We start from the raw sequence: 25,770 nt of genomic DNA, 5'->3' as shown, positions 1-25,770 counted from the left end.
TCAGGAATGACCACCGCATATCCTGGAGCAATATAGCCTTAGAATGCTGCCCTAGAATGCTGTGCAATTTTATCCCGAAGTGATTGTATTGTTTTGGATTAATCCCATAATTTATCCGTAGCTGTTGTGTACTCCTTGCTTTATTGTATGTTGGGCAGGCACTATCCCTTATAGAGTGGTCATGTGGCAGTTTCAGGGCCTTGCAGTGATGCAGACCGGGGCTTCAGCTTTGTTTGGACAGTCCTCTATATTCATGGCCATCTTTGGCACAGTGCCACATGTAGAGTGTATTTGCCTGCAGGTGTGTGTCGTATGGCCAAAACGACAACACCTGAAGCATTTGGAGACAGCATATTCCCTGTAGTGGTGACTGCCCAATTTACATATACCCTTGTCTGTTGCTTTATGGATTTCCAGGCAGCTGTAGATAGCTCCAAGACCCAGTTGACAGCACCCGCAGTCCTAGCCCTGGTCTTGAACCTCGGTGTGATGTTGCTCTGGTGCTCCGTCCTGTTGCAATTCATCGAGATTTTTCCTGTAGATTTCTTGGACTAACTCTTCAGGGGTGATATCATTATCTAGGTCATGTATCATTATACAGGGAGGTGCCTCCGTAGCCAGGTGGAAGGAGCAGCAGTGCATAGCACATGCTTCTTGATTAGACCGGGGTTCGAGCCCGTCACCGCCAAATACGGAGGGATGCGGAAAGGTCAGGGAATGACCACCGCATATCCCGGAGCAATATGGCCTTAGTTGCTAATGCTCCTAAAAAAAAACCAAACAACAACATTATACAGGGTCCTTTTTTCCTAGGCGGTTTGGCAAGCAGCCCCAGCGAGGATATTTTGGGATTTTTTAGTATCCCCTGTATGTCTTGTTCTGTTTCAGTTTGAATGATCATGCCAACATTTCTCGTTTTCCTGATGGATCTTATTTTTGTGTGTTTAAAGTCGTCCTTCAAATTGTCCATGATAGTCTGTTTAACTGCTTCACTAGACTTATGTGTTTCCAGTGTTGCTGGTTTCAAAACCTCCAGGTGGGGTCTAGTTAGCAGGGTTTTCTTCTGCCCCATTTTGGGGCATCCTGTGCCGGTATTCACACTTGTGGTATTTATGTTGTTCCTCAGCGCCTGTGAGTATGTGGGAACATGCTGTGGCATTTGGTCATCCCACTGATTTGGAGGACCTCTAGCTTGGCTTGGGCAATCTCCTTTTCAAGTTGTGTCCTGGACTAATATCATCTCCATCTTCATCCAGATGGAGACTATCTCTGCTCTAAGGGACCGCTGAAACTCTGTTTGTTTCTCCTTGAACAAGCTCTCTAGTGCCGTTCAAAGGGCAAGGGACTGTTCCAGGGCCATGCCCAGCAGTAGTGTTGAGTGTATAAGGTATTTTTCGTGTCAGACGGCACCTGGGATTTCTCCAATCTCCGCATATGTTTCGCTGTATCGAGGGCAGTACACTGTCAAGACAGAGACTTGAAAGTGTGTGGGCCCGTGTGTCTGTGCAGTGTGATATGTTGTGCCCATTGTTTGTCCGGCTTATTGGCCGCAAGGCCCGACACTGCCCATACCTTGCCAAGTGTCGAGTGTAATGGGTGCCCTGCGATTTGTCCGGGGTTTCTCCTCGATGTTGTCACAGTTTTTTCAGTAGGATCCTTATTCTCACTTTTGGAGCCAGTCACTCTTTCCATTTTTGGTGCCACATATTTTTTGTTTTCCTTTGGCTGTAGTGGAGCCAGATTGTGCGAAGTCAATATCTTCACTTTCTATAATCTCAGGGTTTTCGTTGTTTGCCATCTGTGGCTGCGAAGCACTTGATTTTCCTGATTTGTCATCTGTTTCCATTGTCTTCGAATTAACGAGGTTGGAATGATTTATTGAATCCATTTTCTTTGGTCTAAACGTAATCTTAATTTCTTTAACGTGGCAGCCAGAATAAGTGGAGCCGCCCTATAGCTTTGCTGCCAGGAGGATTTTACTTTCTAATTTTTGCACGGAAGGTTAGTTCATATTTTGCCACAGGTCAAGCTCCGGGCAGGGATTAACTCGGAGAGTGCCTGAACTTTGGACTGAGCGAGCATTTCCAGGAAAGCATTGAGGGTGGGGAGATTACCCACAATGTAGTGTCTTCAGGCAATGAGTAGTACTGCTCGTTCAAGAGGGAAATATGGACATTTTAGTTCTTCTGTGCATAATTATGACCAGAATAGCAAAATCAAAAGTCACAGAAACTGTTGGGACACAATCAGTGCCCTGTTTTTAGAAACACACAGGGGTCATTCTCCCTAGTCAAGAGTGCACTTCAACCATGGTGACAGAGAAATATGTGGTTTGCCACCCTCTCCAAAGCTAGATCAATGCTGCCATGGTGAGCTGACACATTGTTACCAGCGTTTAATTGAAAACAGTTAAAATGTACTAAAATACCCCAATAAAAGAGAAACAAATCTCACCACTGTGATCCACTGATGAATATTATTCCTTGGATACACAATTTGGATAACTGGCTTAACTTAAAACACATATTCCGACACATTTTTGCGGAGTGGTGTACAGCACGTCTGAACAGTAAGGCAGCCATATTGGCGATCCCATGATGTTTAGGTAGGTTGTTGTTGTTATTTAGTTTTTAGGAGCATTAGCAACTAGGCCATATTGCTCCGGGATATGTTGTGGTCATTTCCTGACCTTTCTGCGTCCTCCATATTTGGTGGTGACGGGCTCGAACCCTGGTCTAATCAAGAAGCGTGTGCTACGCACTGCTGCTCCTTCCACCTGGTTACGGAGGTGCCGTTTAGGTAGGTGGAAGACGTCAGAGTGCCCGGCACATGGATGATTGGACCCAGGATACCCCAGCAGAACATTGCCCAAAGCATGACACCACCTGCTTGTTTTTGTCCCTCAGTGCATCCAGGCACCATCACTTCCCCAATGCACACGTGCCCGGCTATCCACATGGTGCAACAGGAAACATGATTCATCGGACCAGATGACGTTCTTCCAATCACTCAAGGTCCAGTTTCAATGCTCGTGTGCCCATTGTAGGCACTGTTGCTGGTGAACTGTGGTTAGCATAGGCACTCAGAGTGGCCTGTGTCTACGCTGCCCCATTTTCAGCAGGGTTCGATGTACTATGTATTGTGACACATTACTCCTGTGGCCAGCATTCCAATTACCGGCGAGTTGTGCCACAGTCGCCCTTCTGTTGCCACATACCATCTGAGAGAGCTTTCGCTCACCTTGAGCATTGATGAGCCGTGGTCGTCCAACACCTCACTGGCGGTTTGTGGGTTTACCCTCCTCGGACCACTTCGGTAGGTACTAACCAAGGCTAACAGTGAGCACCCCATCAGCTGTGCCATTTCGGATATGCTCCGACCCAGTCATCTGGCCATTACAATTTGGCCTTTGTCAAACTCGCTCAAGTCTGCTGCCTCTCCCATCTGAAGGACAAGAATAACACTGTTTAATGGAGCTCAGTATCAGATGTTTTTTATACCATGTCCTGACCCGTGCACATGCTGCAGTTCACCTGCAGTTGCTTCGATTTGCATAACGACTCGCTGGTCATAATGTTTTGGCTCATTGGTGTATATTCGTTATTTATAAGATTTTTCTGTGTATATGGGTTTTTGTTATTGAGCAAGTTTACTGGCTAATCTTGCACCATGCTGCAAGGATGGAGCTTGGTAGTATTACTTGTATATACTCATTTTGTGTGCACGTTGTGTATTGTGGTCACAAGCAATGGTGTGGAAATTAGGTGAGCAATTACAATAGGAATAAACACTTCTGCCCTCATATAACTAATGGCCCAGAGTGTGGAAAAAATTAGTTGAAGGAAAGTGAAAAGTATATGAATGAAGAATATAAAGTTAGTGCTCAGTTTATCGGAAAAAAAAAAAAAAAAAAAATATATATATATATATACAAGATGGGGTTCAAAAAAGATTTGTATTCACCCAGAAGTAGTTGTGATAGAAAGCTAAATTTTTTTTTTTTTGTTTGAAACCTTGAAATCTCTAGAGAAATTGCACAAATTTTAGTTTCAGTCTGAAAATTAAAGTTTTTTCTATGCAGCGCTGAATGAAGTGAAGCATCACAATGGATAAAGTGGAATACAGATTAGTGATTCGGTTCCTCTTTCTGCAAGAGAAAAAAAACCCAAAAAATTGGTTTATGAAGGAGACTGCCCAGGTTAGTGTTATTGTACTCTGGTATAAACAATTCACATGTGGAAGTACCTCAGTGCATGATGAAGAAATACCAGGATGCCCAGCAACTGCTGTAACAGATGAGAGTGTTGAAAAATTGAGCATTAATCCTGGAATATCACCGAATTAGCATTAAAGAACTAGCTGATGAGCTCCAAATTAAAGTAGTGTCTGTGGATAACATCTTCTATCAACAGTTGCATATGAGTAAAGTGTCTCCTAGATGGATTACCAGAAGAATGAAATAGCATAATGTGCACATGAAATGTTGTCAATCTGCCAGAAAGAGCAAGAGAAGTTTCTTTTCACAACTAATCACAATGGATATGAAACTTGCATCCATCACTATGATCCCAAAACTAAACAAATGTCAAAACAATGGAAGCATGCAGAGTCACTACCTCCCAAAAAGGCAAATGTGCATCTAAGTGCTAGCAAGATTATGCTGTCAGTTTTTTGGGATCATCATGGTGTAATACTAACAGATTACCTTCAAAATGGCTATACTGTAGATTACCTTCAAAATGGCTATACTGTGACGTAAAGTATTATTCCAACCTCTGCATAAAGCTAATGTGCTGTTATAAAAGAAGGAAAAAAAAGGGGGGGGGGGAGCTTCTCCATGATAATGCCTCACCCCTGCACATTCCTTGCATACTCCAGGAATGTGGGTTTGAAATATTGCCACATCCTGCTTATTCCCCCAACCTTGCACCCTCAGATTTCTTCCTCATTCCTGCCCCGAAGTCCTTTCTTCGTGGAAAACTGATGATAAGGAAAAAAAAACTGATATGGAAAACTGACGTTTCCGCTGATGATGAGGTTATTTCTGTTGCCGAGTTGTGTCTGAAGGACAGTCGGAGGACTTGTACAAATCTGGCCTGCGGATTGAGAAGGGAAAAAAATGTGTCATTTTGTCTAGTGATTTTAAAACGTGTAATATGTGGTGTTTGATTCAACCTTCTACAGTTGCCCTAGCCCATAAAACTCTCCCCCAGCCCTTCCCCCTCTCTAATTTTCCTTCTTCTTTCCTCATAATACATAGTTTTTATACACACACATGTGTATGTATATATTTTAGTTTTTCTTGTAGCATTAATTGCATGAAGATCACTTAGACACATACACACACATGCTGCCTTACCACTAATATCCAGATACTCCTCCACTGATAGTTGGTCACGTTTTACCAAAGTACCACATCAGACACAACTATAAATATGCTTGGAGGCCTTGGAGACAGTAGTATGATTATGAATGCAAGATGATGCAATTGATGGAGTTAACAAACTTCCAATGCAGAATGATAATAGGGTGCTACATAAAGAGTTGGTTTGTACATGGCATTTCAATGGCTCTGAAAGTTCCCGTGTTGACGTCTAGTAATGAGATCTGAAAATGGAAGTGACTGGTGCTCAGACCATCGCAAAATGACCTGGAAAACCTTCTAAGGTGATGGAATGTGGCAGGAGACCCTTGCAAAGAATCATATACTTGGACACAGGTCAACATTGTCGCAGCACACACACACACACACACACACACACGCACGCACGCAGGTCCTCCGTGAGATGATTGGGACACATGTCAGCACGGTACAGTGCAGGACACTGTGTGATGTGGGTTACCATGGTTGTGCAGCTATCCACAAGCCACTAATCAGCCCGACTAATGCCAGATGCCATCTAGCTTGGTTAAAGGTCCACGATCCTTGGACCGTAGACCTCTGGAAAACTGTGCTTTGGAGTGATGAATCACAATGATATGTGGTCTACTAATCTGATAGCCATGCCTGGACAAAGCTACCTGTTGGACTGTGTCATCCCAACAGTACAGTTTGGCAGAGGCATGATGATCTGAGCCTAGTTTGAGAACATTATCATTAAAAAGTTTGACTGGCCAGCCAAGGGCTCTGATACAAAGAACTTCTGGAAGGAATTGGCTCATCAGTGTGTGCGAGGAGAGACTAACCAAAAAAAATAGAGCTGAACTAGTAGTAATATGTAAGAAGGAGGATTCTCCTTTCTAATTACATATTCTAACAGATTTAGAAGGAAGTTGTGGAATTATAGATGCCAGTTCAAATGAAAATGCATTTGGAAGTATCTATAGGTGTTCAGAAAATTTTTTTTTAAAATTTATGCCAAATTTTGCTCTCTCTGCTCAAATATATTGTTTACAAGTCAGATGATCTGAAGGCAATTTTTGTAAGTGGTATCAAAATAACTGACAAATGAAACATTACTGCATTGTTTAAATAGTGTTTCTTAAGCTGGATTATAGATAAATAACATTTAACTTTAAATATTCTGATCCCTTTTTGTGGATCTTCTTTAGTGGATTAAGGATTAAAAGTGAACATTTACGTATATTCCAAAATTAATATAACATTTAACTTAAAATCATATGTATTAAATGTTACAGATATTAGTGTACTAAGGCTTCATTGTAACATGTATTAAAGTTTGGAAAACAGTATCAATGTGACATCTCATATTGTGAAATCCTTCACAATCAGTTGCCTAGCCTTGCACTTTCTGAAATGCAGCACTTCTCAAATAGAATAGACTATTGCTGCATATTCTCAGTAGATTGCTACCATCCAGATGGCACTCTACTAAGATTTTCAGGAATAGTTATCCTCTCTTCATTGGGAAGGTGGGTAGGTGCCCTGGGTGTAAGAGTAGACAAACTCAGAATATTTTGAAGCAAATTTAGGCAACTTGCTATGAGGGATTTCATAGTAAGAGATGTTATTGATGCCATTTTGCAAACCTATTGACTTCATTGAGTTTACTGTTTTTTTAAAATGATGTCTTAGTGCACTACTCAATACATATTAGTAAATTCTTGAAGTCAGAGGTCTTAAAGGTTGTGAACTGCATTTTGCTTAAAATCATATGAATCACACACAGAAACTTTGAAGAGCTTTTTAATTTTAAAACATGTTTTAAACCTCCTAAGAACATAATTTTGTTTACTTATGGAAGCATATAATTAACAATGACTCAAAGCTGAAAGTTTGAATTCAACTAATTATAAACAACTTATTCAAATAGTATTATTTTCTACATACGAGCATGGTCATTTGTCAGTACAAGAGCAATGATTAGGAGAACAATAGCTGCAATTAGGAGAACAATCTGGAAGGTGCTATTGACTTGAGGTGAATCCAAAAGGGATATCAAAAGTTTGTAACCTACTTGTAGAAAAAGTGCCCTTTCTGGGCCATGCACACACAATATTTCCCAGAAAAGAACACAAAGGATATAAGTGAAATGCAAATAAAATTAACTAAAAATGGCAAAGAGCATAAATACTCAACAGAAATGCCAAAAATGGGGGAGGGGGGGGTTAACTAGGCCCTGCATACAGTGTGTAAACTGATTGGTCATTGTAAAGTGATGTTTCTCTAATTCGGATATTAAAGCACTGTAATTAGAACTCTTTGTTAAGCACTGTTAAAGCTGCCACATTGTGTAGTCATTTTTAATTTTTAACAACTTCCTTTCCCCAAAAATGCCTGTATCCCCTTTAATCTTAAGATCAAGGAGAGTATTTCTAAATCATTGTAGGAAATTGTTAAGTCTGGTTCCCCATCATGCACATACAAATCAAAGAACTTTAGTATACTTCGGCAAGATCTGTTTTAATTAATTATGCAGTGCACCTTTCCTTTATACACAAAAATAGCTTTCTGTAAAATATAAAGAGAATTATATTTTTGATATACAGGGTGTTACAGAAGTGATGGTCAATAATTTAAAGGTGAACTGTACAGACTACAATATGCAAAAAAAAAGCTTAATAAACATGGGTACTTAATGGAATAGTTTTCGAAATATTGCACATTTCTAGTTGGGATCCACCACTGACAAGGTGAACTGTACAGAGTTGGGATCCACCACCGACAAGGTGAACTGTACAGAGTTGGGATCCACCACTGACCTGTTTGTTTAGGTTAGGATATGCTCATTCTCTCCCTTTCCCCTCCCTCAATGCTCTGTGATGTAGCAGGCATACTAGTACTTGTCAAAGGATAGTCCATCATGAAAGAGGTTACAGCAACAAGGAGTATGCAGACATGCACTTCATGTATGGTAAAGCCAACGGCAGTGCACTAGAGGCTACATGTTTGTACCAAGAAGCATTTCTCCGCTGAAGGCAGCCCAACAGGCACACATCATCAGGGTACATCAGTGCCTTAGAGAACACGGGCCGCTTCGCACATGGAGTATGAGAAGGCCAGAAGCATAACACCTGATGCTGAGGAAAGGGTGTTAGAAAGAACAGAACAAAATCCAGGAATTTCGACAAGGAGGATTGCTCTGCAATAGCATGTACTGAATCATAGCAGTGTGTGGTGAATTTTATATCACTAATTACTGTACCCCTACCATATCCAGCGTGTACAAGGTCTCAGCAATACAGACTATCCTCCCAGAGTGAACTTCTGCCAGTGGATACAACAACACTGTGTTCTGAACCCCCAATTTTTAAACAACGTTTTGTTCACTGATGAAGCTGGGTTTACTCGTGATGGTATTTTTAATTTTCGTAACTGTCACATTTGGTCCAATGAAAATTCTAGTGCAATTCATGAATCATGACATCAGCAACATTTCTCGTTGAATGTCTGGGCAGGACTATTAGGAGACTGTCTAATTGGACCACACTTTCTGCCAAATAAGCTAAGAGGAGAGCTGTATCTCAGTTCCTACAGAATGTTCTTCCAGACCTCCTTGATGATGATAATGTTCCACTTCAGCAACACCAGAACATATGGTTTATTCATGATGGTGCACCGGCACCTTTTGCTTGAGTTGTGACCCAGTATCTAACTAGAAGGTATGGTCAATGCCTGGATAGGTAGAGATGGGCGCTGTAACGTGGCCTCCCAGATTATCTTACTTAAATCCTATGGATTTTTGTATCAAGGGTCATGTAAAAAGCTTGGTGTACACTTCTGACATTAGAAATTGCAGCGTTGGGTTGAAGGAGCCTTTCAGCAAATTAGAAATGACCATCAGTGCCTAAGAGGATTCGCAACTCAATGCAGGAGAAGACTACAAAGCTGCATAAGGATGCAAGGACAGCATTTTGAACACCTTTTGTAGCATCCTGTAACATGTAACATCTATAAAATCCTGTGGTGTTGAAACCAAAAAATTAAAAATGTATTATCTTATGTTTAATTAAAACCACCCTTAGCAAAGGATTCACAGCTTTTTGCTAAACTAGTACTCCCATAGTCAGTGGCGGATCTAAACAGAAAATGTGCATTATCTCGAAAACAGTTCATTGCAGCCCCGATGTTCACTGGGACTTTTTGCTTATTTTAGTTTGTACTTTTCACCTTAAATTATTGACCATCATTTTTGAAACACCCTGGCATATATTTACAAGGTTTTACACATGAATAAGTAAGTACAGTAGAACTCTAATGTATTTACAGTAGGGTCAGAAACTGCTAGTTTGGGGGGATACATGGAATAATAGATTACCAGTAGCCACTGGCAGAGGTAAAAGTGATTCTTGCACTACTTCTATTGAAATGCAATTGAACAGCAGCCTGGAAAGCAAAACAATGGGAATTTCCAGGACTGTTGGGAGTCATAGTGGAACAAGAAAATACATGGGCTGTGTAACTAAGAGAGAAACAGGTACATGTATACTTGCATATACACCATTGCTAGGAGAATAGTTAATAAATTCTATGAGCTTGAAGTGCTAGTCAAGACATAAAAGGCAGATATTGTTGGGATATCAGAGACATGGTGTCTCACACAGACATAAGCAGTGCAGAACTGGAATTTGTGGAGTACAATGGTGTACAGAAAGGACAGACAGGATAGGAAGGGAGGGGGGGGGTTATGCTGTTAGTTAAGAAACACATAAAATCTAAGGAAATGCATCCAATTGATGTGGGTTGACAATGCAATGTTCAGTCTGTTTGGTGTGACATAAGCACTGGGAAAGGAAAAATTAGAGTAGGTGTGTGTTATAGGCCTAATGAATCTGATGAGTATAATGAGCAATTGTGCAGAGAAATAGAGTGGCCCAGTAAATTAGTGTCTTATAATGGGGGATTTTAATTTCTTGGATATTGACTGGAATTTGTGGGTTGGTCACTCACACACTAGCAAGGCTTTTGAGGATTTATTGGATGATTGTTTTCTACAGCAGCATGTTCGGGAGGCAACTAGAGGGAGTAATACTCTTGATCTGATTATCAGTAATGATTCTTCATGCATCAAGAATCTGCAGATAAAGGAACCACTAGGTGGTAGTGATCACAGTGTGCTGACGTGGGATTTACTCAAAGAGGTAACTACCATCAAGGGTAAAGGGAAGGGTTTTTGCTTTTGTAAAGGTGACTACTGTGGTCTGAGAGTGTATTTAAATTCTATACGGTGGAACCAACTGATGACATTTCCAACAGGAAATTCAAAATGGGAAGCATTCAAAGAATTAATCTTGGAAGCTACTAGGCTTTTCATACCAACAAAGAAATATTCTTCAAGATTTAGGCCTAAATGGATGTCAGATGAACTAATTAGACATATGACAGAGAAGAAAAATGAATGGGATACATATAAATTAACATGTGACACAGAAGCCTATGATAGATATAAGTTGATCTGTAACCAAGTTACAAAGGAGGTTAGATAGGCAAAAGCAGATTACGAAAAATTTTTGGCAAAGGATGCAAAGAAAAACAGCAAAGAGTTCTTTACTTATGTAAACTCTAGAAGGAAGGGGATGAATCAGATTGGTCCACTTGATATCAATGGTTCAACTGTTGATGATCCTGCTCAGGTAGCTAACAAACTAAATGAATATTTTGCATCTACATTCACTACATTCACATGAGGAGTTATTCAGGAAAGGGAATGCCACAGGTGTATTCAATTCTGGCAGTAATCTAGATAATCTTTAATAACTGAGAGTAATGTGGAGGAGAAATTGTTCAAGATAAACATAAGAAAGGCACCTGGGTTAGATGGAATCTATCCAGTTATATTAAAGGAGGCGGAAAAGAAAGTAAGTAAACCCTTAAACATAATTATGAGAGCTTCCCTGGACTCAGGGGAGGTACCCATGGACTGAGGATGTGCAAATGTGACCCCAATCCACAAAGGAGGATCAAAGGGAGACACAGGTAATTACAGACCTGTTAGTTTAACTTCTGTTCAAGGGAAATTAATGGAGGCACTGGTTAAAGAAGCATTGCAGGATCATCTAGACATGACTTCAGTTATAGCTCAGACACAGCATGAGTTCGTTAAGGGGAAGTCTTGTCTGACAAATTTGATTGGATACTATGATGTAGTCACAAAGGAACTGGATGCAAAGAATAACTTTGATATTATATATGTGAGTCTTAGAAAGGCTTTTGATACTGTTGCATATGGAAGACTGCTGCACAAATTGGAGCAGTGTGGCATTGGAGGCAAATTGCTGCTATGGATAAAGGGATGAGTGAGTGGGAGAAGACAGAGTGGTAATCAAAGGACACTGCTCTTCATGGACTAATGTTATTATTGGAGTCCCTCAGGGTTCAATTTTGGGTCCATTGTTGTTTGCTGTATTTCTAAATGATACTGATGATGGTATTAACGTCCAAGTTTGCAGACAATATGAAGGTTGGCAGGGTTGTTAATGACACTAATGACAGTACACTGCTGCAACAGGATCTAGAAAAGTTGAGCAGATCAGCTGAGAGGTGGCAAATGAAGTTTAACATTGACAAATGTAAAGTACTACATATGGGAAGCAGTAATCCCAGAGTAACGTATCAACTCTGTGGTAGAGAATGAAAAGGACCTGGGGGTAATTGTGCAGGCAAATATGAAGTTTTGTGAGCAGTGTAGATGGTCTGCAAGAGTAGCTAATGGTGTCTTGTCAATGATATACAGGAATTTTTCTAGCAGGGATAAGGAGGTGATTATCCCCTTGTATAAGGCAATGGTCAGGCCACACCTTGAGTACTGTATACAGATCTGGAGGCCGCATTTTAAGAAGAATGTAGAGCTGTTGGAACAAGTACAGAGAAGGGTAAGAAGATTAGTGAATGGAACAAAGGGTTGCTCTTACAAAGAAAGGCTTAAGTTTTGCAAATTACAGTGTCTGGAGACTGGGCACCTGCAAGGTGATCTGATTGAGGTGTATAAAGCCTTGAATGGTTTGAGCATGCTCAATGTGGATAGGATTCTTCCTCTTGCTCAGAAAAATCACCTGAGAGGGCATAAATTCAAATTGAAAAAAAGATGTTTGTAGGATAGATGTGCTGACGTTTGCGTTTAGCCAGCGGGTGGTAGATTGCTGGAACAAACTTCCATCTGTTGTTGTAAAAGTTTATAGCTTAAATAGATTCCAGGCAGAACTTGACAAACATTTGTTGCAAGTGGATGGGTGAAATAAGGGGTTTTTTTTGGCTGATTCTATATAAGCTTTCTTTCTTGCATCATATGCCTTTGCTAATGCTAACTCGGATAAGAAATTTTCCAAGGGACTGGAGGTTTAGAACTTTTTACGCGGGAAAACTTCTAATAAGCGAAAATGACCTAAAGCTATGAAATATTAACTACTCAAATAAAATTGAAAAGATACATGTACATAAGGTAAAGGTCATTTTTAAGTACTATTTCAGAATTTAAAAATATTTTACTCTGCCTATGGGAAACATTTTTGAACTGAGCATTTCTAATTGCTTAACATTCTGTTCGTTAAACTTATTATTATGTTGGAAGAATAAGCTCCTTTAGAGTTTCAACATAACTTAAAAGGTCACAATTACGATAAGACAGAGCAGCAGCAGCAGCAGCAGCAGCAGCAACAACCACAACCACTAAGTAATTCTGGACTGTTCTCAACCATCAGAACTTAACGCTTAACATTATCTATGTATCCAATTATGGATTTGATGAAACGAATTGCAATAATTGTCATTTCCATTATATATAAAAATGTTTATACTAAAAAGGTTTTAGTGCTGAAAGCCTCAGACTACGGAAAATTCACTAATCGAACAAGTTAGTGCATAGTATCATTTTAGTTCATTTCAGCCTGGACTGTACTTGTTAACAGGAGAGATTTCTTCTACAGGGATGGGATACACTTAAATAGAAAGGGTGCAAGAATATTTGCTGATGCTATCGAGGCAGTGTTAGGTGGGTCGGAAAACTGCTAGCTTGGGGGGAGACAAAGATGAATAGATTAACAGTAGCCACTGGCAGAAGTGAAAGAGATTCTTGCACTGCTTCTATCGGAATGAGCAGAAGCCTGAAAAACAAGATGCATGATATTTCAGAGACTGCTGGGAGTCACTGCGGTACAAGTAAACAAATGGGTTCTGTTAGGGTAGCTAAGAATAGAAAGAGGTGCATGTATACTTGCGTGTACACCAATGCTATGAGTTTAGTAAATAAATTTGATGAATTTGAGGTATTGCTCAAAACATCAAAGGCAGATATTGTTGGGATATCAGAGACGTGTAGTCACACAGATATAAGGAATGCAGAACTGGAATTTGGGGGATACAACGTCTACAGAAAGGATAGACTGGATAGGAAGGGAGGAGGGGTTATGCTATTAGTTAAGAAATACATAAAATCCAAGGAAGTGAAGCCAGTGGACATCGCTGGACAGTGCAGTGTCGAGTCAGTTTGGTGTGACATAAGCATTGGGAGATCAAAATTGAGAGTAGGAGTGTGCTATAGGCCTAATGACTCTGATGAGTATAATAAGAAACTGTACAGAGAAATAGAGTGGGCCAGTAAATCAGAGAGTCTTATAATGGGAGATTTTAATTTCCCAGATATTGACTGGAATTTGGGGACTGGTCACTCACACACTAGCAAGGCTTTTGTGGATTTATTGGATGATTGTTTTCTACATCAGCATGTTCGGGAGGCAACTAGAGGGAGGAATACTCTTGATTTGATTATCAGCAGTGATTCTTCATGCATTAAGAATCTGCAGATAAATGAACCACTAGGTGGCAGTGATCACAGTGTGCTGAAGTGGGATTTACTCAAAGAGGTAACTACCATTAGGGGTAAAGGGAAGGGTTATTGCTTTTGTAAAGGTGACTACGATGGACTGAGACAGTATTTAAATTCTATACAGTGGCACCAACTGATGATGTTACCAACAGCAAATGCAAAATGGGAAGCATTCAAAGAACTTGATAATGACTGGAATTTGTGGGTTGGTCACTCGCACACTAGCAAGGCTTTTGTGGATTTATTGGATGATTGTTTTCTACATCAGCATGTTCGTGAGGCAACAAGAGGGAGCAATACTCTTGATCTGATTATCAGTAGTGATTCTTCGTGCATTAAGAATCTGCAGATAAATGAACCACTAGGTGGCAGTGATCACAGTGTGTTGAAGTGGGATTTACTCAAGGAGGTAACTACCATCAGAGGTAAAGGGAAGGGTTTTTGTTTTCGTAAAGGCGACTATGATGGTATGAGACAGTATTTAAATTCTATACAGTGGGACCAACTGATGATGTTACCAACAGCAAACTCAAAATGGGAAGCATTCAAGGAACAAATCTTGGAGGCTACCAGGCTTTACATACCAACTAAGAAATATTGCTCAAGGTTTAGGCCTAAATGGTTGTCAGATGAACTAATGAGACATGTGGCAGAGAAGAAAAATGGATGGGATACATACAAATTAATGGGTGACATGGAAGCCTATGATAGATATAAGTTGGTCTGTAACCAAGTCACAAAGGAGATTAGGCAGGCAAAGGCAGACTACGAAAAATCCTTGGCAAAGAATGCAAAGAAAAACAGAAAAGAGTTCTTTACATATTTGAACTCGAGAAGGAAATGGATGAATCAGATTGGTCCACTGGATATTGATGGTTCAACAGTTGAGGATCCTGCTCAGGTGGCTAACAATCTAAACGAGTATTTTGCATCTACATTCACGCATGAGGAGTTATTCAGGAAGGATAATGATGTAGGTAAAGTAAACATTGGCAGTGAGCTGGATGATTTTGTAATAACTGAGAGGAAAGTGGAGGAGAGATTGTTGAGGATAAACATAAAAAAGGCACCTGGGGTGGATGGGATCTATCGAGTTATATTAAAGGAGGCAGCAAAGGAAGTATGCAAACCCCTAGCCATAATTATGAGAGCTTCTTTGGACTCAGGGGAGGTACCCATAGACTGGAGATGTGCAAATGTAACCCCAATTCACAAAGGAGGATCAAAGGCTGACACAAGTAATTATAGACCTGTTAGTTTAACTTCTGTTCCAGGTAAATTAATGGAGGCACTGGTTAAAGAAGCACTGCAGGATCATCTAGACAAGAATTCAGTTATAGCTTAGACGCAGCATGGTTTTGTTAAGGGCAGGTCTTGCCTGACCAATTTGATTGGATACTATGATGTAGTCACAAAAGAACTGGATGCAGGGAATAACTTTGATATTATATATTTGGATCTTAGAAAGGCTTTTGATACTGTTGCACATGGAAGACTGCTGCACAAATTGGAGCAGTGTGGCATTGGAGGCAAATTGCTGCTATGGATAAGGGGATGGTTGAGTGGCAGAAGACAGAGAGTGGTAATCAATGGACACTGCTCAACGTGGACTAATGTTATTAGTGGAGTTCCTCAAGGTTCAGTGTTGGGTCCGTTGTTGTTTTCGGTGTTTATGAATGATATTGATGATGGGATATCAAGTTTAATGTCCAAGTTTGCAGATGATACAAAGGTTGGCAGGGTCGTTAAGGACACTACTGACGCTATGCTGCTGCAACAGGATCTGGAAAGGTTGAACAGATGGGCTGAGAGGTGGCAAATGAAGTTTAACATTGACAAATGTAAAGTACTACATATGGGAAACAGTAACCCCAGAGCAACGTATCAACTCTGCGGTACTACACTGACAGTGGTGGAGAATGAAAAGGACCTGGGGGTAATTGTGCAGGCAGATATGAAGTTCTCTGAGCAGTGCAGACGAGCTGCAAGAGTAGCTCATGGAGTATTGTGAATGATATACAGGAATTTTTCTAGCAGGGATAAGGAGGTGATTATTCCCTTGTATAAGGCAATGGTTAGGCCACATCTTGAGTACTGTATACAGGTCTGGAGGCCTCATTTCAGGAAGGATGTAGAGCTGCTGGAACGGGTACAGAGAAGGGCAACAAGATTAGTGAATGGAACAAAGGGTTGCTCTTACGAAGAAAGGCTTAAGTTTTGCAAATTACAGAGTCTGGAGACTAGGCACCGGCGAGGTGATCTGATAGAGGTGTATAAGGCTTTGAATGGTTTGAGCATGCTCAATGCCAATGGGATTCTTCATCTTGCCCAGAATAATCACCTCAGAGGGCACAAATTCAAATTGAGGAAGAACGGATGTCGGACAGATGTGCGGAAATTTGCCTTTGGCCAGCGGGTGGTTGGTTGGTGGAACCGACTTTCATCACTTGTTGTTGAAGTTGATAGCCTAAACAAATTTAAAGCTCAACTGGACAGGTATTTCGAACGAACGGAGGGGTGAAATGGGAGTGGATGTTTTTTTTTTTTTTTTTTGGCTGATGCTGAATAAGCTTGCTTTCTTGCATCATATGCCTCTACTAATGCTAATGCTAATGTATCTTGGAAGCTACTAGGCTTTACATACCAACCAAGAAATATTGTTCAAGGTTTAGGCCTAAATGGATGTCAGATGAACTGATGAGGCATATGGCAGAGAAGAAACATGCATGGGATACATACAAATTAACACGATACAGAAGCTTATGATAGATACAAGTTGATCTGTAACCAAGTTACAAAGGAGGTTAGGCAGGCAAAGGCAGCTTACAAGAAATCTTTGGCAAGGGATGCAAAGAAAAACCGCAAAGAGTTCTTTACTTATGTAAACTCTAGAAGGAAGGGGATGAATCAGATTGGACCACTTGATATCGATGGGTCAACTGTTGATGATCCTGCTCAGGTAGCTAACAAACTAAATGAATATTTTGCATCGACATTCACACATGAAGAGTTATTTAGTGAGGGGAAAGCCAGAGGTGTATTCAACTCTAGCAGTAAGCTAGAGAATCTTGTAATAACTGAGAGTAAAGTGGAGAAGAAATTGTTGAAGATAAACACAAGAAAGGCACCCGGGGTGGATGGGATCTATCCAGTTATATTAAAGGAGGCAGCAAAGGAAGTAAGCAAACCCTTAGCCATAATTATGAGAGCTTCCTTGGACTCAGGGGAGGTACTCACAGACTGGAGATGTGCAAATGTGACCCCAATTCACAAAGGAGGATCAAAGGCTGACACAAGTAATTATAGACCTGTGAGTTTAACTTCTGTTCCAGGAAAAGTAATGGAGGCGCTGGTTAAAGAAGCACTGCAGGATCATTTAGACAAGACTTCAGTTATAGCTCGGACACAGCATGGCTTTGTTAAGGGGGAAGTCTTGCCTGACCAATTTGATTGGATACTATGATGCAGTCACAAAGGAACTGGATGCAGGGAATAACTTTGATATTATATACTTGGATCTTAGAAAGGCTTTTGATACTGTTGCACATGGAAGACCGCTGCACAAATTGGAGCAGTGTGACATTGGAGGCAAATTGCTGCTGTGGATAAAGGGGTGGCTGAGGGGGAGAAGACAGAGAGTGGTAATCAATGGACACTGCTCGTCGTGGACTAATGTTATTAGTGGAGTCCCGGGCTCAGTGTTGGGTCCATTATTGTTTTCTGTATTCATAAATGATATTGATGATGGTATATCAAGCTTAATGTCAAAGTTTGCAGACGATACAAAGGTAGGCAGGGTTGTCAAGGACACTACTGACACTATGCTGCTGCAACAGGATCTGGAAAGGTTGAGCAGATGGGCTGAGATGTGGCAAATGAAGTTTAACATTGAAAAATGTAAAGTACTACACATGGAAAACAGTAATCCCAGAGCAACGTATCAACTCTGTGGTACTACACTGACAGTGGTAGAGAATGAAAGGGACCTGGGGTGGTTGTGCAGGCAGATATGAAGTTCTCTGAGCAGTGCAGACGGGCTGCAAGAGTAGCTCATGGTGTATTGTCAATGATATATAGGAATTTTTCTAGCAGGGATAAGGAGGTGATTATTCCCTTGTATAAGGCAATGGTCAGGCCACACCTAGAGTACTGTATATCATGTATTTGCTTGTCCCATGATGATCCCCAGTAGACCTTGTAATCCCAGAACCTCTTTGCAGTTGCTGTATGTCCCAATAGAAGCAATTCACGAATCACTTTCATATCTGCTTCTGGCTACTTAACCTATTTAATCTAGCCCTTTATTTTCTGTGGGCAGGAAGTGATCACTTGTTTAAATTTATATAAGGCCGCCGTAGCCTAGTGGTCAGGCGCGCGGGTGCATAAGTTACACGTGCCTTGAGTGACTGGGGTTCAAGCCTGTGATTGCTGAATATGGTGCTGTGTCTTGTATGCTGTCTATCTTGTGAACTCCTCTGCCCGTTTGGTCATCCCGGAGTATAAGCAGAAAATTTATATATGAAATGTTTGAGTAAGCAAATAAAAAAAATGTTACATTGTCCATTTTGCAAAAATAAAACTTGTCAGACCAAATAAACGAACATGCAGAATGCTCACAAGACATTATGAAATATGTCACTGGTCTAGAGAATATACCATATTGCACACAGCCCAAAATAGAAAAGGAAAGAAAATTAAAATGTGAATTACAAACTGAGTATAACAAAAACAGTAATACTTTAAAGAAAAATGTACATAATTTTTACAAAATTTCAAAATTCTCATACAAGGTAACCTTTTCCTGCTGAAACATATTATCTGAAAATGAAATACTAGTAAGTAAATTGCTCTTTAGTGCTTGTTAACAAAAAGGTGGTAGACATTTTCTTTTGGTTCAGTAAGAAATGTATATTGATTTGTAAACTACACTTTCACAAGAAAATGAAGTTACTCTAGACCCTATTATCATCATGACTGTTTTCATTTAATTTTAACATCAGTACGCTTGAAACAAATTGGTACAAACTACGGTAACAACAGTTCACATCAACCCATCAACCCAGACAGTTCTGTGTGGTACCACATAGTTGGCATGCTATTCTAGGATTACTGCTTCTCATACATAAGTAGTTGCATTCATCAAAGTTAAACTTCAATTTCCACTTCTCAGCCCATCTGCCTAATTTTTCTATATCTTTTTGCAGTAGCATTCCCTGATAATCACTGTCATTAACCACTGATGATATACCTTCATCAATATCAGGGAAAGTACTAGGACACTAGATATCTGGGTAGATATCTCACAGAAAGCAAACACAATTGAATTATGGTATGCCTTTTAGTCTAGGAAAGTACTAGGGAAACAAGTTCCCTAGTACTTTCTATATACTAGACTTGATAATCACCCATGAACCAGATGACATAATAGTGCTGACAGTATAGGAACCAGTAGCAGGAAGTGATCACGGAGTTCTATAGTGGACAATGAAGGGAGAGGTAGCAGTAGTTAAAGGCAAAGGAATGGGTTATAATTTCAGGAAAGTAAATTACAGCGGCTTAAGGTGCTACATGGCCTCTAATAACTGGGTAGATATCCCACAGAGAGAGTGAATATAATTGAATTATGGTATACCTTTAAGACATTAATCACAGAAGCCTTGAATGTATATACACCATTAAAAAAAATACTCCATGAGGAGGATTCCAAGTTGGATGAATAATGAAGTTGCCAGATTACTTGAGCAGAAAAAGATGGCATGGAAAAGTTACAGAGCAATAAAAAGTACTGAAGCCTATAACAACTACAAAGTTATCTGTAATAGTGTCACAGAAAAGGTTAGGCTGGCAAAGGCAGATTATGAGAAATCACTGGCATAGAGAGCAAGGAGTGGGTATAAGGAATTCTTCATATACATTAATGCAACAAAGAGAAGAACAAATCAGATCAGACCCTTATGTAATGAACGTGGGATAGTATTTGATACCCCAGCTGATATTGAAGATGAACTCAACAGTTACTTTGCATCGATATATATACAGAAGAAAAACTCTTTATGTCAATGAGGAATTATGGGAGTGAAGTTGGAAAAAATAAAATAAAATAATGATGTTGAAATTTCACATGATTATTTAATGAAAAAACTTTCGAGCCTACAGACGAGTAAGACTCTTGGGGTTAATGACATATACCCTATAATTTTAAGGGAGGTGGCAAGTGAGTGCATCAAACCACTGAGGCTAATTATGAGCGCATCACTCAACTCTGGAGATAATCATTTGGACTGGAAAAGTGCCAACGTATCTCCGATACATAAAGGCAGTTCTAAGAATGTAGTGGGAAATTACCGATCAGTCAGTCTAACTTCAGTAGTAGAGAAAATCATGGAGGCAATCATCAAAGGTGGAATTCAAGATGATTTAGATAGAAATGGAATTTGGAAGGATACGCAGCATAGATTTTTAAAGGGAAAATCATGTTTAACAAATCTGGTTAGCCATTTTGACAAGGTCACTCATGAGCTGGACTTAAGGAATAATTTCAACATTGTTTATTTAGATTTCAGCAAATAAGCTTGAAAAATTTGGAATCACAGGGAAAACCGGCGCCTCCGTAGCCAGGTGGAAAGGAGCAGCAGTGCGTAGCACACGCTTCTTGATTAGACCGGGGTTCGAGCCCGTCACCACCAAATACGGAGGATGCGGAAAGGTCAGGGAATGACCACCGCATATCCTGGAGCAATATGGCCATAGTTGCTAATGCTCCTAAAAACCAAATAACAACAACAACAATCACAGGGAAAATCTTTATATGGATAGCAGGATGGCTTCAGGGCAGGAGGCAGAGGATTGTGATAAATGATTATTCCTCAGATTGAGTTAATGTAACAAGTGGCATTCCTCAAGTAACAGTATTGGGACCATTACTGTTTTTGATTTTCTTAAATGACACTGATGAAGGGATAGAGGGCGTGAAGTCTAAAAACTTGCAAATTATATAAATATTGGCAGAGTAGTTAATGATCATCGCCAAGCAGCACTTCTTCAGAGTGACCTAGATAAACTTCAGGGATGTTCAGAAAATTGGCAGCTATGCTTTAATCCAGCAAAGTTCAAAATCTTACACGTGGGGAACAGTAACCCCAAAATAACTTTATACACAATGGTTGAAGTTTAACTAAAATCAGTAGTGGAAGAAAGAGATTTGGGAGTTACGATACGGTGAGTGAAGTTCTCCGACCATTGTAGACAGGTTGGAAGGAAGACCCACGGAGTCCTATCAATGATTTATCGAACAACTGCAAGTAGAGATAAGGATATTGTAATCCCATTATATAAGGCTATTGTTAGACCACGCTTGGAATACTGCACTCAAGTATGGAGACTGCACCTAAAAAAAGACATTTGAGTTTCTTGAAAGGGTCCAAAGATAAGTAATTTCCCTTGTCAGATCAGCAAAAGGGTGTTCATATGAGGTGTTCAAGTTGCACAGCTTGGAAACTAGGCACTTTAGAGGAGACTTGATTGAAGTGTTTAAGGCTCTGAAAGGCAAAAGTACAATGAATGAGGATGAACTTTTCATGGTTATAAATGATTCTAGGAGACATAAATTCAGGTTATGAGGAGATGTTTAGACTTTTTTTTTTTTTTTTTAATGAAAACCACAAACATGAGAGGTATAAGAACCTATAGTACTTAGCACTGTGCATGGGTTGTAATTTGAGAAGATGAAAGAAGATATTTGTTGACATCAGACGAACTTTTGTGGACTGTAATTTTCTAGGAAGAAAGGTTGTTCCAGAAAAGGGCAGTTGAATGAATAAATGAGGAAGATAAAAAGTTGGTTATGTGAATTTAAAGTTGGACAGTAAATGGCCGTTGGCTGCACATGTTCGGACTGTTTTTAAAGAGAGAGAGAGAGAGAGAGAGAGAGAGAGAAAATTATAGAAGCCAATTCAGAAGAACAGTGCCCGTGGAAGTATCTGTAGAAAAGGCAAGCAGCAGAAACAGTACGTCTAAGGGACAGAGAGTGGACAGACTCTGTTAGAGAAAAGTCATTAATTAACTTAACTGCCCTCTTCTGAATGGAATCTAGAAACCTGAGAGAGAGAGAGGTTTTGGGGACACGGCCCCAGATGTGTGAACATCTGGGGCCGTGTCCCCAAATCCACCCTACAATATTCCATGGTAGGGTGGATTTGCGATTTGTAAAGAGTGAACATCTGTTTGGAAGAAAAGTAATGCCAAGAGTGAAAGAGAAAACCAAGTTTTTAGATGCAGAAGAAGCAATATTTGCAATGTGCTTGTGCCAAGAGATATTAGAAGTCAGGGTAATCCCCAAAAGAGATATATCATCTTGTCTAGAAATTGTAGTGTCACCAAAGATAAGCATAGGAGCAGAAGAATCCTTTTTGCAAGATATAAGACAGGACTGAATTTTAGAAGGATTGAAATCAACTAGGTTGTCTTTGCCACACTGGAGAATTACCTCGAGATCGGCATTTAAGGAATTGGTAGAGGATATTTGAGAAGTTGAAGCTGATTGAGCAGGGTAAGGTTTCTCAAACTGGAAAGTGGAATGCAATGTGCTATCATCAGCAAAACTAAGGATAGGATTTCCGGTCAGTGGAAGAAGGTCATTAATATAAAAGAGGAAAAGAGTGGGGGGAAACACTGAATCTTGGGGGACACCAGCATTAATGGAGAAGTTAGAAGACAGAGAGCCAGCCATCTACCATTACCCTCAGTGAGCGGTCGGAAAGAAAACTGGATAACCAATTACAAAAAACAGTTGGAAACCCATAAGATGGAAGCTTGTTTAGAAGACCTTTGTGCCAAACATAATTGAAAGCCTTTGAGATGCACAAGCAACTTCTTGTGTTTCACTGAACTTTTCCATTGAATTTAGCCATAAATGGGTAACGCAAGCCAGAATATTACCAGTGGATTGACACTGACGGAATCCATACTAGCAATCATTGATCAGACAGAAGGTTTCTAGGTAGTTTAAGAGTTGGAAGTTAATTGATTTCTCTAGTAGTTTAGAAAGAGTAGAAGTAATTGCAATGGGATGATAATTGGATGGGAGGGATTTGTTATCCTTTTTAGGAACTGGCTGGATATGAGCAAATTTCCAAGCAGAAGGAAAAACATCTTTGGAATAAGAAAGTGAAAAAAGGTGACAAAGAAGTGGAGTAAGTTGAGGAGCACAGGTTTTGAGAACAAGTGGAGAAATACCATCAGGACCTGGAGCTTTCTTAGCTAGCATAAGGCTCTTCAAAATCCTTCTGACATCCTTTTGACGGAATGCCACAGGAGGCACTGAATGGGGCATGCTGGGAATGGTGGGAGGTGTTCTACCAAGATCATTAATACATGAGTTGGAAGAAAAATGGGATGCTAGCAGGTAGGCTTTAACCTTGGCTGAAATGACAATAGAACCATTTGGTTTTGACAGAGATGGGCAAAAGTTGCAGCCAATAGCTTTGGCAAGACACCAGAATGCTCTGCTACCATTAGTGCAAGAAGCAAGTTTTCTACTCTTAGCCCGTTCAAAATCTAGTTTGGATTGATTAATAACTGCTTTACAATTATTGCGAGCTTTGGTGTAGGCATAAAATGAAACTGAAAAGAGAGAGAGATTTTATGTGCCAAATAATACAGATAAAATAACCACAGTGTGTTAAGAAATTTCTCAGTATAGTGTAATGCAAATTGATTAATTCGTGAAATAACTTTTTTTTAGCATTGAATTACAATGTGAACAGTATTATGAAGCACAATTAATGTAGCCATAGCACAGAAAACAATTTTGTGTATAACAAGATTACAATATAAATCATTTAAGAGATATTCTACCTGTAGCCTCTTATTAGATATCCTTCACCAAAAACATTTATTTCTTAATTTCAGGCTTACTGTATAGCAATAGATGCAAGTATTGCTGCATGTAAACTTGCACTTCATAATGCCACACTACTAGGTCTTAATGCCAGGTTCAAAGTATTCCATGCATCTGTTGATTCCATACAGAATGATCAGTTACCATTTATAGGAAAGTTCACAATTATGGTTAGCAATCCTCCATATATCTCTAATTCAGAAATGCAAGAATTAGAGCATGAAATATTAAAGTAAGTTTATATATATATATATATATGTATGCTAGTGTATAACCCATCATAAAATGATAGAAAAAAAAATAATGTAAATTTAAAAAAAAAAAACTACTTATATTTTTGTATTAATTTTCATATAACTATCAGTTTGTTGAAAAATTAATATTTTATTTCTATTTTTTAATGGATTGAAACTTTAATTTTCCACAAACCTCATAATGCTTCTTTCTCTGAAGGGTATTTATAAATATCTACTTGACTCTTTTTTTCATTCACTAATAATGTTTTCTTATAGTATGATGTATATGGACAAAGTTAATCATTATAGCAGATATGTACAAAGTTTAATCTTAAAAGTTATTTATCGCAAAAGAAGTAATGGAGTTTGAAAGCAAAAATGTTTCATGAAGAGGTCACCATATTACTGAATTACATATTACTACTTCCTGCTCCACTAAACTAGTAATAAACAGTGCATGGTGAAGTTCAGACATTTTTGGCCTTAGTTGTAATTGCAATGGATATGAGAGTGAACTACTTGTGTACATCAGGCCTTCTGTGAAGAGCAAGACAGAGTGAATGAAACTTGCCTTGTGTTAAGAAATGCATCTGATGATGCATTGTTTAAATCAGGCAGTCATTTTATCAGTGGATGAAAAGTTTCCAAGATAGCTGAGGCTCCATTCAGGTTGACCTTCAACTTCAAGAAGGGATAAAATGGTTACTAAAATGCATGAAAAAAATTCATTTTGATTAGAAATTAACTGTCTCAGAAATTTCTGATGACCTGAGAATCCACCTTACGTCATGCTGTGAGATTTTAACTGAAACTGTGGAATGCAGTGTGTGTCAGCAGAATTTGTTCAAACATCGTTGAATGATGACCAAAGGTTTCATCTTAGAGAATTGTGTGAGGAGCTGGAAAGAAGGGTGTAAGTTGATCCTAATTTCATCAATTGCATTGTTATTGGTGATAAAACATTGGTGTACCTGTGATGAAACATGGTTATACAGTTACGGTCTGAAAACAAAAAAAATTCGAATTCTTCCATTGGAAGCCACCATATTTGTTCCATTCAAAAAATAGCAGAGAAGTTTGGTGAAACATGAAAAGCAAATGTTGCTTATCTCTCTATACATTAAAAAAGTCTTCCTCCTAGTGATATTTATTCTAGTCAATGGGAGAGAAGAGCAGGGCAATTAAGTCACTCACTACAAATGTGCAGGTAAATAATTACATTGTTGTTTTCCATTGAAAGACAACTGCCTCCATAACATTCACTAACCTCGTTCACATGCTTCACTGTCTAATACGCGACCACGCCTGGCATCATTTGATGTTCCATTGTAATGTCAGCTGATGAAGGGACCCAATACAGTTTGCATATTTGTAAATAGTTTAGTATTTTGTAAATATTTTAAATATTTGTATA

At 39.5% G+C, this 25,770-nt stretch overlaps 1 protein-coding gene across 1 annotated transcript in view; it reads left to right on the top strand.

The window, feature by feature from the left end:
* Positions 1–25,770, top strand: part of HemK1 (HemK methyltransferase 1) — a 105,448-nt gene that overhangs the window by 65,363 nt on the left and 14,315 nt on the right. Inside the window, exon 5 of the mRNA XM_090381527.1 lies at positions 24,132–24,352. Within this exon, the coding sequence (XP_090237653.1) occupies positions 24,132–24,352 (221 nt within the window). The remainder of the gene's footprint in view (positions 1–24,131; positions 24,353–25,770) is intronic.

This window comes from Mastigoproctus giganteus, chromosome 9 (assembly GCF_048544385.1).
Source record: "Mastigoproctus giganteus isolate SK-2022 chromosome 9, ASM4854438v1, whole genome shotgun sequence".
NCBI lineage: Eukaryota > Metazoa > Arthropoda > Arachnida > Uropygi > Thelyphonidae > Mastigoproctus > Mastigoproctus giganteus.
This window is presented reverse-complemented; position numbering and strand designations above follow the sequence as displayed.